Source organism: Anser brachyrhynchus (genome assembly GCF_964034855.1).
Source record: "Anser brachyrhynchus genome assembly, chromosome: 3".
NCBI classification, from domain to species: Eukaryota; Metazoa; Chordata; class Aves; order Anseriformes; family Anatidae; genus Anser; species Anser brachyrhynchus.
The window spans coordinates 66,334,787-66,346,962 of NC_137696.1; the positions used below are offsets into that span (position 1 = coordinate 66,334,787).

General features: G+C 39.0%; 1 protein-coding gene across 1 annotated transcript in view; it reads left to right on the forward strand.

Annotated features, from left to right (window-relative positions):
* Window positions 1–6,703, forward strand: part of STX7 (syntaxin 7) — a 31,713-nt gene extending 25,010 nt beyond the window's left edge. The window contains exons 7-10 of the mRNA XM_080583820.1: window positions 243–333; window positions 1,656–1,728; window positions 2,684–2,766; window positions 5,314–6,703. Coding sequence (XP_080439946.1) covers window positions 243–333; window positions 1,656–1,728; window positions 2,684–2,766; window positions 5,314–5,406 — 340 coding nt within the window. The 3' untranslated portion in view covers window positions 5,407–6,703. The remainder of the gene's footprint in view (window positions 1–242; window positions 334–1,655; window positions 1,729–2,683; window positions 2,767–5,313) is intronic.
* The last annotated feature ends 5,473 nt before the right edge of the window (window positions 6,704–12,176 follow it).

A 12,176-nucleotide genomic window follows, 5' to 3' on the forward strand; every position in this document is an offset into this window, starting at 1 on the left:
TTTCCAATGAGCTAGCTCTATGCTATGTGCAAATTTGCTACAGCAGCAGCTTCCTCTATCAAAGATGTGATTGTTAGACCGTCCCTGTTGGCTAGACATGCAAGGCTAAAAAAGTGTGTTTTGTTAACTGATAAAGTTGGTGCCGTATGTATTTGAGTGTCATCTTATTCTTCTTATTCTGAGTTATTTCTCATGGTGACTATTTAATTCTGGGTTTGTTTGGTCGGTTTTTGTTTTGACAGTCAACCTCAAGCACAAGTGCAAGATGAAGAAATCACAGAAGATGACCTCCGTCTTATTGAGGAGAGGGAATCTTCCATTAGGCAGCTTGAGGTAAGTGTAAGTGGTTTTACAGCATATTTCAGGATATGCTTTAAAACAAAAGAAAAACATTGTTTTATACTGGTATAAGCATTAATTGCAGGCGTAAATAAATCCTTGGGGAATTGGGGTTGGGGATTGTTTGTGGGTATTTTTTTTTTTTTTCGAATCTACAAATATTGACTTTATATGGTATGTGAAATGTGCATTAGAAATCTACTGTAGGAAAGCCAGGTTTTGATACTGTGCCTAACCTCAGTGGTTCAGCTGAGAATTAAGAAAGTGCTCGTGTGATTACGAGGAAAAGGATTATTGCTGTTGTGTGTTGTTGTTGTTTTTTAAACTATAAGTGAAGCAAAGCTGTGCCTTTCTATCCAGTTATTCCCAATGTATTGTTCAGCATCTTCATTTTCTAAGTTTTTTGTTCGTTTGTATTTTGAACGCTTCTTCTGGAAACAGAGTTGTGCTACTTCATTCAAAGTGTTGTAATTAAGGGCTCATCCAAAAATTAAAATAAAAAATAAAAAAATTTAGCGTCAAGTTGTAAAGCACACCAAAAGTCATGCGTGATGAAATACTGACATCAAGTGACTTCTGTAAAGACGAAAGGAACTTTTCCAGCTGACCTGGAATGCGCATCGCTACCGTTAACAACAAAGATGCCGTAACTGGGATTTATCAAGACATCCAAACCTCCATTCTGTTCTAAAAATAAACTTTATGATAATCTCTCCCTTGCCACTCATACGTTAATAAACAATGAACTAAATATATATCAGTCATTAGTTGAGGAGAGATCATATGCACGGTGGCAATGAGACATTTATGAATTCATTGTGACCAGATGGCAATAAGATAATATCATATGCTTACAATGTTCTGATTTCATGGCAGAGAGACAACCTCTGTAAATTGTGTCGCTTATGACATTTGTGTGTATTTAACAGGTGTACTAAAACTAATGCAAAAAAAAAATGTGTATGCTTTATACCAGTTTAATCAAAATGAATCTATTAAGCCAAGTTGGCATGTACCTGTTCCTTCAGTTAACCTGAGACAAGTTTTTGTGTAGACGAGCCCACAGCAGAGAGATCCTCTTTGTGAAGTGATGTGAAGTTTGCTTTGTGCACAGTCACCTTCAGTTAGTTTGATTATTATAAGCATTGACTCGTAATACAAAAAGTCTTCCAAATAAATACTAAGGTTTTTTTCCATTTAGGGTAAAGAATCATGGGTGCATATTCAGGAGGGAAAGGAGCAGTATTTTTATCTAAATGTAAAGAAATCCTGTTTTATGCTATGACAATTAATGTGATGATCATTTTTCCTTTCAGGCTGATATTATGGACATCAATGAAATTTTCAAAGACTTAGGAATGATGATTCATGAGCAAGGTGATGTGATAGGTAAGTCTAACTCAAATATTCTCTGAAGAGTTGTTTGTCTCTGGGAAGCAGCAGTATAGTACATTCTTTTGCTGGAAAAATTCGTGTAATGTGAAGGTTAATGCTAAAGCAAATCAGGTGCAACCTAATCATGGGTAGAGTGGCTGAAGTGGTGGGGGATCCACTTTAAAAAGTGTCTTTAAAACATAGTTTAAATGCATGTTTAATTGTGTCTTTTTTAAAGGTGTATAAAAAGTGTTTAGTTTTTGTAATTGTATGTTCACAAAATTAGAGTTTGTGGAGGGAATTTTAGTGCAGTGACTAGTGATGTAAGTATGCAGATTCAGCAAAAATTTCCGCTTTACCCTCCAGGCAGACATGCTTATTCTTTTAAATAAATGTGATTGTAAAATTTGTTTTCTGAGTTTTCTGCTAAGCCGTGCTGTTTTCTAAACCCAGAATACATTTGCTGGGCTTTTTCTGTCACCTTACTCCATATTATGTTCGAGATCCCCTCAGATTTTTCCATTGGGAAAAAAAATGCATCAGTGTGATAGGATATCGTATTCTATTCGTGCCTCTTGGGGAGTTTTGTGTGTTTTTCCTCTGACTTCATAGGTCTTTTTTAATTTGAGCAGAGGGTAGAAATCAGTAGCAAGTTGGATGACAGAAAAGTACTGAGAGAAAGTTTCTCTTCTGGTAGGTTTCCAAGTCTCAGCCCAGCTTCTAGAACAGGGGACTCTTACTGAGATGAATTCAACCTGGGCATTTCAGAAATGAACTCAGGCATAAGTATAAAAAAGGCCAACTTCCATAATGCCTGGTATAAAACTTGGGATATTGAAGCGATCGACATTTGGGGGGGTGGGGGGGTGGAGGCAGCTGTCACATGTGCTCTCATGTTTATTTCAGCATTCCAAACCTTTGACTGGGATATGACTAACAAAAATTTGAAATCTTTTCTTTTAAAATACAGACAGCATAGAAGCCAATGTGGAAAATGCAGATGTACACGTGCAACAAGCAAACCAGCAGCTGTCAAGAGCAGCAAACTACCAGGTAACGTCAATACCAGCTGCTAGTTCTGTGTGACTGTACTTTCTCAATAGTCAAGACTTAAACTTAATTTTGCAGTTCAGAATTTGATTTTCATTTTCCTCAAAGCTCTCCTGAAGGTGCGTGTTAGACTATGATGGCATCGCTAGGTCACTGAAACAAAAGTCAGTGACCTCTGAAAGTTCTGGGTTTCCTGTGAAATTAGCTAGGTTGTTTCAGAGCACCTGGAATTTTACTGTTATTTTAAAAAAAAAAAAGCAAACAAAATCCTTTAACAACTCAAGAAGGAAAAAGTTACTTTGTGTAGGGAATGAGTCTCTAAAGGTCAATGGAGGAGTAGGGACGTCCTCTGAAGAGGCTGCCAGCTAGCATTAATTTTTGCTGTATAAAATCTTCTTGAAGCTGTGTGTGTCCTGATTCTGTTAATTGCTATGGTGATGCTACAAAAAGCATTTCAAACTCTCAAACTTTTTTTGAAAAGCCCCTTTGAAAAGACCTTTTAATGTGACTTCTTTCTAACATTTTTGGCACTTGTTACTAATAAGATTATTTCTAATAAATCTTCCCTCTTCAGTCCAAGTTAGTCCTTAGATGATTTTATTATTAATAATCCTCTTGTGGGTTAGCAGTAGCTAGGGCAATACATTGATGACAAAATGTCTGAAGGATTGCTTCCAGATCTCAGTGGGAGAAAGAAGGGATGGACACATCCTTGAACTGTATTCCAGGTGGCAGTAATTGGCACAATGCATCATTGTGTGTGACTGGTGGCTCTTCTGATAATGACGAAATTCAAAAAGAACAAAAAAAATAGTAGCAGTCAAAACTTTCCATGGAAGGTGTTAGCTTTGGGATTGAAATTGAAAATGAAAAACTGTGCTAATTTTTCTTGAAGAGGAAAGGATGAACTTCTTTTGACCTGAAAGGAAGGTTATCAAGGCTTTTGACAAGCTTCTGTCACATGTGCCTTGCAGCAGAGACAAAACACTCAGGAGAATTGGCTTGTGTTTGAAAGGATTGTGTAGTATGCTTGGGATTTGAACGTTTCTTTGCTTGAAAGCTCAGCCTTGTTCCAAGACTCTGAAAAATCACTTGCAGCTATCTCTATGCTCTGACCCCCTCAAGGAACTGGAAGAGGCTTAGGCGTGCTGGTGGGGAATAGGCTGCACGTGGTTAGTACCCTCACAACTCACGTTTGTGCTTGGGCGAGGTCTGCAGCACCCATCTGCCGTGTGAGGTGTGTGCACAGAGCAGTGCTGGCGGGACAAAACTGGGCTTGTGTCCTCCCTTTCTTTCCCTCTTTATTGCTTCTGCTTTATTACTTGTAGAAATGATCATTAAGTGTACAAGGAAATAAGATCTGCATGTCTTTATTTCACTACCTTGACTAAGTGGTGTTACAGGGAAAAAAAAATGCTTTACTTCAGTGCAGTGTTGGTAAGAGGTGGTCTCTAGGATGAAAAAGAAAGTAGGAGTGTAAGAGGTGTAGGGAGAGAATCTGGCAGCAGATGAGAAAAGAAGGGGACCCTAGCAAAGGGCTGAGTTCTGACAAGTTAGATCATTAAAGAACTGAGGGGAAGAAAGCTTAGGCTGACAATGGGGGAAGTGGTAGCAACACAGCAAGACTAGCAGAAGAGAACAGATAGCTAAGACAAGAAACTTAGTAGTCTGCGTGGTGCTGGGCAGAGAACTGGCTACCCCGGTGAAAAACTGACATAGGTGTGGTTCTGCAGGAAAAACAACAAAAAAGCAGACATGAAGCTCTGCTAAAAAGAAAGAGCGGAGCCTGGCTCTGCTTCTGGAGCTGTGACCTAGAATCCCAAGATTTGTTATCATTGCTTGGCTACCAGCAAAAGCCTGCAAAACCCACTAGTAAAGTATACTAATTCATTTCTTGCTGCTTCAGATAAAGGATAATAACCTACTCCTGGTCCTGGTTGCTCTGGAATCTCAAGCTACAGGCCTGTGTGGGAGATGAAAGTTTTGACAGAAAGTTTTGGATGTGCCTAAAACTTACTCTATATTGTAATGACGTCTCAATAGCTGAGTGTCTTACTCATGTCTTTTTTTTTAGCAATTCAAACCTAAGAAGCTTTACAAAAACAACTTTTAAATAACTGTGAATAGATGCAAAGTCAATCTTGTGGAAGTCTAAAACTGCAGTCCTTTGTCCCCTTCTGTACATACATTTATACTCTTTAAATATTTTTTATAGAAGGCCATTTCTGCCTCCTACTGTGCAGATGGATTGTCCATTTTCCTCTGTACAAGGCCACCTGTTTTCACACATTTTCTTTCCCAAGTGTTAGACAATGAACATTTATAAGTTACTGCATTCTCTTTCCTTACTTTGTTACTTATGCCAGAAAACACTATTGAAATCATTTTCTTGAATAATACAGCTATAAAAGTGCGTGGATAAATTAACTCTTTTTTTTTCTTGAACAACTTTATATGATTTGTTTGTAGCAGCAGGACCATAGAAACATTTGAGTTGTTTTCTAATACTGTAGTGCAGTTTTCAATCAACTTTCTTTTCTCTATTTACAGCAAAGGTCTCGAAAGAAGATGTGCATCCTCATTAGTGTACTTGCTATTGGAGCATTGATTCTTGGAATCATCCTATGGTTTTCTCTAAAATAAGTCTCTGGAGAAAGTGTTGTAATTGATATTTAAATTATGAAAGGAAATTTCTACGGTCATGGTTTGCTGATTGTGAAGCTAAGTAAAATAATGGTTCTTCTGTACTTCATCACACTTATTTTTTATAAGACTTTGTTTTAACCCAAGAAGTAACTACCTGCCCTCTGGATGTGAGTGCTGTCTTACCAGTAAAACCAGTCAGCGCCATAAACTGTTCCGTTAACTTAAAAACCTCTTAAGGTTTAAGAGGTTAATCAAAATCCTGGTAACTTGTATTGAAGGAAGGTAGGGGAGGAGTGGATTATCTCAGATACTGCTAAATGTTGCTGCCAAAACGAACTCCTGAACTGTTGCTTGAGGCAACAAATTCACAACTCAGAATTTAGTTTTAAGCTAGTAATGTCTTTGTCTTTTTTCTGTTCCATCTCACCTACCTGCCCATTTGATATGGGTGGTTAAAAAACAAAATGTGGGTTGCTGAAGTTGGTGTGATCTCCCTTTTTAACTGAAGCCTTCAAATTAAGCCTTCAGTTTGCCTCTAACCTTTCAGATGCTTCATATATGTCTGTATTCAGCATTAAGTATGGTTATGCCTGGAAGCCTCCTGCAAAGGTAGGTAGGGTGGATGATGTAATTCTTTGGATTTCTTGTTTCAGTTTTCACATTAAAAATAAAGTTTTATGTGCATATGCCTGATATCTTTGCATCTGAAGTGTGTATCAATGAGCTTGGCCAGATGAAAATAAGTTCTAGTCTGTGAATTCTTTAATTTACTGGGAAGAACAGAAATTCCCAGCTTCCTAGCTGCACTTGAATGTTACTGTTCCGAAACTGTCAGGATTCAGTTTCCATGAACAGATCTGAAGTTGTGTGAGGTCTTCCATACAGATGAAGAAAAGATTACAAATTAAATTCCAAGTTCAATGGTCATATTTAAATATAATTTCTTAATCAGTTGAACTTACTCAAACTGCTTAAGAAGTCTGATGCTTATAGCCTTTAAAATGACCTTTTTCCTTTTGTGCCATTTTGTACTAATATATTAAAAATGTAACTGAACACTTTTCTGCCAATTAATCTATTTGCATTTTTAATTGACATTGATGAACTAATCTGAAAAGTGTACAGATGAAAAAATCAATTTGTATTTTATAAAGTTCTTGTACACTCGACCGATAGAGAATGCACTGTTTACATAGTGAACTATGAAACGTTGTCTGGGAACAATCTAACTGTAAGCATAAATGGACTTCGGAATTGTAACTGTGCAACCAAAATAAAGGTCTTTTAAAGAGTACATTTTTCTAGTAGCTCCTCTTTTCAGAATCTGTCTTTACAAGCACAGCTATTGTCTTCAACGTTATCTCTTGACAACTCGAGAGAATTCCAGCTCTTCTGCTGTTCCTGTGATACTCTTCACATAGAAATAGAAATGGATCTTGCCTCCCCATCTCTGTGACCCCAGCATTAGAAGGAAAGGATGCTTGCTCTGTATGGCTGCTGACATAGGTGTTAAGTTATCCTTTGGCGCAGCATGAAGCTTTTGAGGGACAGGTATCCATAGTATGGGAAGAAGACTTGTGCTGTTGTACTTGGATCCCAAAAACAAGGGAGGAAAAATAAGTCTTGTGGACCTGCGTGGTTATGGTCCACATTAATGTGGAAAACACCTCTGAGACTGAAAGAGGAGTTGAATTTTCATGTAAGCTGCAGTATGGACACGTGTGTTGTGGTCCCAGCTGCTGTGTTCGTGTGGCTGCCTTTGTGTTGAGAGTGAGACGAGGACTCTACCTACCTTTGTTGAATAACCATCAGATACAGTCTGGGGCACTGGCAGCCATGGCAATGCTAGCACTAGTAGTGCTAATGCCTTTCTTTGGTTCCAGGCTCCACTAGTCTGAACTAGAAGAGCAGTCAGCACTTTGAATAGCTTCCTTACCAGTGAACTAAAACTGACTTTGGAAGTTTCTTGGCCTTAATGTTTAACAGTCTTTATGCTATTACAAACAGCTGCAGAGAAGAATAGCCTGATCCTACTTGCCCAGGAGATCCTTTCCTCTATTGCAAAATGTGATGCTTCTGTCAGTGACTGTTTGAACCCACTGACATACTTGGGGAGGAAATGCAGCACTTCAGCAGCAGTTCTTCAGCTCTGACTCCTGGCAGATCTGGTCACACCTTGCAAATTGTGTTTATCCAGCAGTGAGTGACTGGGAAGCAGAATAGACAATGCTTAAGGTTTCACCCAGTAGGAGCCAGTCAGAGTAAGACTGGGACAGCAGTTTTGAGTGACAGCGATTCTGTGAGTTGCACAGCATTGCATTTCTCATATCCAGGCTGCGTTCTTGCTCTTCTGTGTTTGATTTGTCTGAATGTCTTTATTGTCATGTGCAGTTGGTGCTTTCTTTTCAGACAATCGTGCCTGATCTGTTCAGCTGCTCTCCTGTCTTTGCAGTTTAGGCACTGTCAGAGAGAAGAGAGTGCTGCTGCAAACTGCGGTGCGTGTCTTGCTTACTTCATTCAACACCTCCTACTCATAAAGACTGCTTGTCAGGTTGGGGTCCCTCCCCCACATACTCCTCAAGACAAAAGTCTGCCTTTCCTGAGTTCCAGTGGAGGGGGAACGCTGGAGGCCCTTACCTCTGGAAGAGATGCAGGGCAGGCTGAGCTGCTGCTGCCTCTGCTGCTGCCGTGCTGAGCCAGGCAGGAGGTAGGGGGGAAGTCAGCACCGCAGTGTTCACACACAGGCTCCTGTATCTGTTGGAAAGAGGAGCCCACAAGGCCTTAATTGCTCATTAAGAAGTTTGGTGCTCTTAATTTTCAATCTTCTTTAGGCAGAAAGTGTTATGTTGGTGTGTTGTTTTTGTTGTTGTTGTTTTGTTTTGCTTAGCATGCCCATTTTGGGGGGCATAAATATTCATTTTTAAGCTGCTCTTAACAGAGCTCCTCTCTGTCTTTTCCCTCTTGTGCATACTTGCTCTCTTAACTATACAAAATGCAATTTCCAAGTATTGAAAAAAAAAGTTTTGATACCTGTTAAGAACCCAGTAGAACATCTGGATACAACATGTATGAGTCAATGTTTTTAGAACAAAGATTTTGGCTGTTCCAAATTATCCATCAATATCTGTCAGATTAGCAAGGCCAAAGAAATGCAATCAAAGCACTCTTCATTTTGCTGAAGGAACCTGGTAAGAATAGTTCCTTTGTAGTTATCTAAACCACACACCAGGGGTGCCTTTCTGTTCTTTCCTGCTTTTTTAAAGAAGTGAAAATCACAAGGGCAGACAGCTTTGTAAAGGCTTTGTGGGGATTTTTTGGTTGTTTTGTGGTTTTCTTGTTTGTTTGTTTTCCTGCACCTTCCCCCTTGGAAATCGTTCTTGATAATCAGCAGGGTACACAATATTGCCAAACTAGTTTCATATCCAAGAGCCTTCTTAAGTCACCCTCACACCCACCGTGCATATAGTCAGCAAATGTTTGATGTCAGAGATAGGGGTGGATTTTGGGCATCCAAAATAGTTTGAAACCACGAAACAATATTTAATCTTGGGAAGAAAAGGGTCAAGAGATAGGGCAAAGGGATAAAAGTGCATTATCTGTCAGCAGATGTTTGAAAGACCAAATGGTCTTGTAGCTGATCACTGTTTGGGGCTGTTTCAAGGATTGGTTGTGCTGCTCAGAGTCGTGTTTGGAAAGGACTTGCTTTGCTTTTTTTAGTCCTGGTTGAACCTATTGGATGCTTTCAGGAGCAGGAGGTTAGTGAGAGAGGAAAGAGCAGAGACCTCTTGTTTTGCTGTGCATCAACATTTGATGACTTTGTTTTTTACGATACCTGCAGTGGTAAGTGATGCTTAAGAGAATAGCATGCAGCTTTCCTTTCAGTTTGTAATTAAGTCCAAGCATCTCACGCAAAGCTGTTTTGGGGTATGGAGTAATTATTCTCTGATGAGGTGCCCACCTGCAGAGCCATTCTCGATGCTATTGCAATGTAAAATTGCAAGAATAAATACCTGAAACTGATCAGCTTTCAGGCATCTTTGTCCTTGTACATGTCTCCCTCTGACGTTGCTCCTGAAGCTGCAGTAACTTCTAGAACTGAAGAATGCAGATAAGGCGGCATTCGCTTAGTCCTTTGCGTGCCCTGAACACATTCAGTGATCAAGGAAGCCAAGTGTTTGCATAACAGTAAGGAACTTTACAAACCCAGAAATAACAAGAAAAAAGGTCACAGAATGTTCATTTTTGAAAGATGTGTTGTATTCCCTGAAATAGAACATCGTGAGAGCGCTAAATGATGCCATAGCTTGCTATTTATACGATTGCTAGTGTACTTTTCCCACTGGCGATTTTGAATGTCTGGGCTTGAACACAGCTGCAGTGATTTTGCTCCTGTTCCAAATATTGGAAGGTAGTAAGGGCAAGGGAAAGTATCACACTTACTGATATTTCTTAGAATACTCTGAACAGCAAATACTCAAAGTGTTTGCTCTTTAATAAGCATGTCTCTGTCCACAAATACAGTGCTTTTCTGCTACTGCTGATATTTTTCTTATTTAAGAAAAAAAATAGATTAAAAGGCTTGTTAGCACAAGACAATGAATCAGATTGCAGCTTTGTTTTTATTAATATAACATTTTCAAACATGCCTTGCAAAAAGAGGGGGAGAGCGGAATAAGTTGCTAGCAGCATTATTCAGTTTTCCTTCCCCCCACCCCCCTCCAATGTTTTTCAAGATTCATCCTGGACTGGTTTATGAAGAAGTTTTCCTTTATTTAATGTTTAAGCAGAAGATATTTGCTCTTTGGCAATGCAGACTGAAGCCTGAAGAATAATCCTGTAGTAACAAGGGTGGGAAGGAGCAGGCAAACTGAATAATCCAAGAAGTCTGAAGGATAATACACCTTCCTGCATTCACTCAAAAACCTGCTGAAGCTGCTATTACTGCAACTGCCAAGCTTATGAGAGGATTCGGCTTTACTCGAGACCCATGGTGAGTGCCTCAGCTACAACTGCAGCTGCTCCTGAGTCCTGCCCACCAGCTGGACCTTCGTCTGAGAGGTGAGTGGGGACAAGCACAGCATCTCCTCTGTTCTAGGGGAGAACATTAGCCTTGTGGAGAGGGTAGTTAAATATATTCCCTACCATCTGCATCGTGTGTGCTCCCACCCACTCTCACATAAGCCCGAATGTTCTCTCTGCAGAGAAAGAACTGAAAACCCCAAATTAGGTTCCTGGAAGCCAGCAAAATGAAAGAATTAGACCTCACTTTTCTTTCTCTTCAAGAATTGTCCTGCTAAGTGTCACCGAAATAGCAAGAAATATCATTGTCTGGTATGCTGCTGTTCCTTGACAGATCTTCTTCAACCAGATAAAGAATAAACATAATCTTGGAGAATAGCCACTGTGTTGTCAGTGGGAATTAGGCTGAAGAAGCTTGGAAGATTAGAAATGCTTTTTAAAAAGTAGATTTAAACTGTCTTTATAGGGTGCTAAAAACAAGTTAAATCTTTTCTATTTGTTGTCATCCTCAGTTTTGATGTCTTCAGCAAATCATTCTTTATTTAAAATAATAAAAAGAGAATTTTAGATGGAGGAGACTGGAGCATTTGTCCCTAATCTGCATGATTTCTATTAGTATATAAATCTGTAACTCTCCAAGTGGAGAATTGTGAATCGTCAAGCTTTACAGGGGTTGTCTCTGCAACAATAACCAACTATCCTTTCACACAGGTGGTTTTTTATTTTTTTTTAATTTATTTATTTTTTTTTTACTGCTGCAGACCCATGATGGTATCCCTAGAAAAGGGCAGGCTGGCACCACGGTGGCCAGACAGAAATACAGGGTGTAATTAATTTTCAAGTTTCGAGGCAAAAGTGGATTTTTCCTTTAAAGGATGAAATTTTATTAAATACTAGTCACTTCAAGAGGAATGGATGTGTGCCTCTCTCTATGACTGAATGAGCTGGAACTCAGGGAAGTGTCTCTTTTGCAGCCTGGTCAGCCATCATGTGCTGAGGCAAGATATGATAGTTATTTAAGTTCTACTGATTGCAAATCGGAATACGGTTGAATGTTTGAGCGTCTGAACAATCTGAAATTACAGTGAGAAAATATACAAAAAAGTCTCTTGCCAATAATCACTCTTAATAGTCGCTTTGCAGATGGGTGTTGGAATAGCTCTTTTGAGAATCTGTGGTGCCTTGAGATGAGTGAAGAATAATTTGTTTTGTATTTCTTTTGTAGAAGTTTCTTTTGTGGTTTTGGTATCTGGGTGTTTCAATAAAAGGTGGAAATCACCATCTCCTAATTAAAAATATATTTGTAATATAAAATGTATTTTGAAATATACAGATTTACTTTCAGTTTCATATAAATTGAGGGTAGTAGATTATATGTTTAGATGTATCCAGAAAAAACAAACAAACAAAAAATATGACTTGCATAAGAAGCATAAGATTTCTTTCATTGCTTGTTGCAATAACTTTAGACAAACAACAGTTGGAAAGATGTGCTGTTTCAATATGTTTTTTATAACCCTTGGTTTGGGACAGATTGTGACAGAGGGGGCAGACAAGGACTGAGACCCAACTTTTCACTGTTCCCGCTTTCATCTGGAAGCCCATGAAGGTCCTGCCCATCCTGTTCTTTTTGAAAATAAGGTCAATTATGTTGACTACATGATTACTCTGCAAATCCAGTAGATCAATAGTAGGAGAAAACATTTCATTCACTCAGTTTCAAAAGCATTCAGGGATGGATCATTTTG